Genomic DNA, 4,799 nt, shown 5'->3' with positions numbered 1-4,799 from the left:
TGTAGGTCAGGTTAAGGACAGAACTTGGGAGTCTCTTCTCAGGTAAACTCACTCTCCTGTTCACCAGTTCTTTGGCCCTGTAACTCATGCTCTGCTCGCTATACCATGAGAGAACTTCCATGGGCAGCCAGCCACTACCTAGCATTGTTTATAGCCTGGTAGCTGGAGTGTTCTTGGGTTTGGGACATGTGAATTTGAAGCTTCTCAAGCTGAAACCAGGACTCCGTTTTCCTGGGCTACTACAGAAAAGACATCAGCACAACTCATTTTCCAGTTCAGTCTTGAAAGCAGGAGGTCAGATTTTCTTCTGCCACTAAAAGAAAAAGATATGTTTCTATTTGGAAGAGGGATTTCCAGACCAGGATCCCCAAGCTCACCGGGGTGAGCCCTCACAGTTCCGCATGAAGCAGCAAAACTCAGAAGAGAGCGAGAGATGAGTTCAAGCACATCCTTGTCTGGGTATTTTCTGTGGGAGGGCTTAGACATGCTAGTGGTTGTGAATCCCATTTCCACACAGCTACTTCCCCATGCATTGCGTTGGTCAACAAACTCATGGGTGGATTTGCTCCATCTCCTTTGTTTTAGTAACTGTAAAATACTGTGCAGTTGGAAGATCTTTATTCCTTTATAGAAGTTATTAGTTATTGCACCATTTTCTACTGAATGACACCTGCTGACATTTTTTCTCCATTTCATACAGAAAAGAGAACTTTTCCTGCTAATACATATGATTTTGTAAGTACCACACTGTTCTTCCTAAAATTTTACTTTTCTGTCACTTCCTGATGTGTGTTAATATCATCTTGGCTATAACACTGGTATCCGAAACTGTAATCCTCATTGTCTGTTAATGCAAAATAAAGCATGAAAATTTTGAAGTATATATGAGAACTTCTACTTTGTTTTAGTGGGAGCTAGATTAGAGATGCGACTCACTCACTAGTCAGTTCTCCATTTATGGTCTGAATCTAAAATACACCTTTATCATGAGATCATGTGAAAATAACAGGAGTTAAGCTGAACAAGCATGTAACTCAGTCAGTCATAAACCTCAAGGTTTAATATGTAACCAATGCAAATGAAAGCTGAAAAGCTAGCAGTACACATTTCAATATCTGCCCATTTGTATCTGAAAGCTGGTTTTGAGTTTCAATTCAGGCGTATAAGAAAAGACTACAAATACCTTACAAGTCAGAGAAAGATGAAAAGAAAGCACAGGTCTATTGTTTAATAAGCAAGTTGAATGACTAAAGGATGACTAAAGAAGGTTGATGCAATCAATACTTTGTCTGCTTCAGGTTTCATAGAAAGGTTAATTACAATCAGAAGCAATATAGGATTAATACCAACTAGAAGGCTGCAATAGCACAGAGCAGAACAGGGAAAGAACAGCCAGGAGAGTATTTACTTATGCTAAAGCACTTAAGGAAGTATTTGAAGCAATTTCTGAGACATTAATTGATTATCTTTGTGAACTCTCCAAGGAGCCCTGAGTTCCTAAAGCAATGGAAAAGAACAGTGGTAGCCTCAATTTCTTACAAGAAAGCAAGCAAATCCTGAGGGTTCATTGCATGCCTGGAGAGACTATTAAACAAAGTCAGTCTGAAAGCATCTTTTGGAAATAATAACTCTGACATGTAAAAAATTGCTAATGTGAACGTGAAGAACATCTCATCAACTCCTCAATCCAAAGTAATTTCCTTATTGGCATAAATATGACCATTATGGGGAGAAAGAAAAGAGCAGATGCAATAGATCTTGATTTTTGTCAGGTTTTTGACATTTCCCAGAAGACAGTCTCACAAGCAGAAACCTGGAAACCTGGTCTAGATGAGAATGTATGAAGTGTTTGTACAATTGATTGAAAAAATATCCACCCTCAGCCTAGCTGACAGTAGTCTGCTACTGAACTGTAAAGAGTTCCGCAACAGAAAAGCCTGCAAGCCCAGATATCCTGCAGGGTGTGGTGGTATGGTTTTTATGTACTGTTATAAAAAGGCAAATCTCACCCTGAAATGTACTGTCGAGAATACTTCTTGGAGGTCTGCTTGATGTTGTAATAAAGATGTGTACAACCTGGAGAGAGGTCACAGAAAAGTAACGCTGGGGATGCGAGGCTCAGAATCTTAAGTTGGTTGACAACTTGGGAAAGATTTCGAGAATTGTACTTGCTTAGTGAGAAGACTAACAAAAAATATAATTATAGGCATTAAGCATAATAAGGGTTGAAATAAGTAATAGATAGTAATCAATTTTTTTAGTGTCCTTGGAGGGTAAAACAAATTGGTTTAATTTTTAGCACTCAAGAGAAAAAGCATGAACTGAAAGGACAGTTAACTAGTGGAAGAAGAGGCCTCAGAAAGGCATTGATTCCCCATTACTAGTGAGTTCAAGAGATTAAAACAAACAGCAGGGAAGATCAAAGTGTGTGGATGTACCTATACTGTCTCAGGTTACAAAATATGACTTACAAAGACATTGGCTGCCCTCAGTTGAGTTTGCTCAGCAGTATTCTCCACTCTGCTCTGTCTGTGCATGCCTCCTCCTGAAGGAAGCCAGCAGTTGTGTTCCAGCATGTAAACAGCCCCCAAAATAATCTTGAGCAAACCTACTACAAGTGTATAGACACATCCAGAAGACATCCTGAGTCACTCTCAGCACCACATTTCTGTGGACTCCACTGTTCAATAAATACTTGTTATCGTGTTCACTTGGACTGTACATTTGCTAGCACAAATTCTCAAAAACAGTGTGTGTTTTTATTTTAAAGCATGACATTTGTGATAAGCTAGTTAATATATTCTTGCAAGTAACATATGTAAACAGTCAGTGCAATACAAATACCACATGGATAATACTATGATGAAAGGCACAGTTTCAAATGTCTGCAATGATCATAAAATTAAAAAACTCTCATTGTATTTTCAAGAGAGGTGACAGGCCAAATTCAGAGAGACCTAAACTGTCTCCCAAATGGCTACTTTATGAATCTAAATAAAAAATTTAGATCCTCAAAACCCTTCTTCAATTACTTTCCAACCCTTCTATTTCCCTCAGAAAATTTCCTGTGCAACAAATGTCTGGATCAAATATTTCCAGATCTGAAATTAACCTTGAACTTAAATTAATTTGTATTAATTGTGTATCTTTTTTTTTCTATCCAGAACAAAGATTTGACAATGAAAGGCAAGAGTGACTTACAACCTTCTTCCAAGGTACCTGGGGAGGAAGAAGGTGATTATGAGACTGTAAGTTCTTCCACTCTGGAGGCCATCCATGCTTTGAGAATCCTTCCTGCCAAACCTCTACAAGAATCTGAATATGCAGGTAACTTTTGCTGTCTGAGGAAAGTGAGCTAACCCTAGAGGCAAATATGAACAGTACAGACTTGGGGTTTTCAATATGGATGTTTTTTAAAATGAAATGGTTCAACTGAAAAATAAAACACTGCTGGGCAGGAACAAGAGAAGATTGGTCGGCATCTTCATATTCGACAGTTACCCTTACCTCATTAGATTGTTAAATTAATAATTACACGTTGCTTCTGTAATTTTAATATTACCTTCATGGGAGAAATTCTATGATCCTTTTCCACCTGGAATGTGCAAAAAAATGACTGGTCAAACCCATAACCGTCACAGAAAAGCCCTCTGCTATTTAAGCCTAGAAACCTTAAAGACGGAGAAAATATTAAAGAACATATGAAACTTTACTCCAGATGATAATTTGCAGATGAAGAAATGTAGTATTTTTTTTAAAGGTGTTCTCTGCTACACAATAGCAGAAATAAGCCATTACTTTGAGTGTCTTTCTCAGGCATTCTTAACCTTGCAAGATAGCTGCATTAAGTAAGTTTTGGTTTACTAAAGTCCTTCAAAGTCACATTTAACGCCCAAACATACATAGCCAATTAATAAGCCGTTTATGGAAATTAAATATCATCCTAGCCATCCATTGTTCAAAGCCCCTATAAACACTCTGTGGAGGTTTTAAATTATTAAAAAACTGGATGGAAATCCTAGACAAGGAAGAATGGAAACGAGAAACCAAAAATACCTGAAAATACAGGATCAGTGTATCTATGGAAGCTTGCTCCAGTTCACATCAAAGTCAGCAAAGATTCTTCTACTGATTTTTGTGGGAGTTAGTTTGATGTCTAAAAAATAGATGGTTTTTAATGTGAGTAAATTTATCAGAAGATCACAATCAGACTGAACATCCAGATATTCTACATTATATTCCAAAGACTCACTTGTGCACTTTGTTTGGAAACCTGGTTAGTAGTAAAGACTTTCAGTCAGCGGTCAGCATCTTCAGGCTGTCCTGAAATACCAAAACCCCATCATTTTTGTTTTGTGATTTCAGACAAAACCCATTTTTTTAAAAAGCTGGTTTTTGCTTCTGTGTGTATTGGGTTTGTGTGGCAAGGTTTTGGTAGCGGGGGCGGCTACAGGGGTGGCTTCTGTGAGAAGCTGCCAGAAGCCTCCCCTACGTCTGACAGAGCCAATGCTGGGCGGCTGGCTCCAAGGTGGACCTGCTGCTGGCCAAGGCTGAGCCCATCAGTAATGGTGGTAGCGCCTCTGGGATAACATAGTTAAGAAGGGGGAAAAAAAACCTGCTGCAGACAGCAGCCTGAGAGAGGAGTGAGAGGATGTGAGAGAAAACAGCCCCACAGGCCCCAGGCCAGAGCAGCAGGAGGGCAGGAGGAGCTCCAGGTGCCAGAGCAGAGATTCCCCTCAGCCCCTGGTGCAGCCCTTGGTGGGGCAGGCTGTGCCCCTGCAGCCCAGGGAGGCCCACGG

General features: G+C 39.6%; 1 protein-coding gene across 1 annotated transcript in view; it reads left to right on the top strand.

The window, feature by feature from the left end:
* Positions 1-663: 663 nt before the first annotated feature.
* The window catches only part of CLNK (cytokine dependent hematopoietic cell linker), a 27,601-nt gene continuing 23,465 nt past the window's right edge, over positions 664-4,799 (top strand). Inside the window, exons 1-2 of the mRNA XM_035903457.1 lie at positions 664-735; positions 3,165-3,327. Of these exons, the coding sequence (XP_035759350.1) occupies positions 664-735; positions 3,165-3,327 (235 nt within the window). The remainder of the gene's footprint in view (positions 736-3,164; positions 3,328-4,799) is intronic.

The sequence above is a fragment of the Egretta garzetta genome, unplaced genomic scaffold (genome assembly GCF_000687185.1).
Source record: "Egretta garzetta isolate BGI_Z169 unplaced genomic scaffold, ASM68718v1 scaffold151, whole genome shotgun sequence".
NCBI lineage: Eukaryota > Metazoa > Chordata > Aves > Pelecaniformes > Ardeidae > Egretta > Egretta garzetta.
This window is presented reverse-complemented; position numbering and strand designations above follow the sequence as displayed.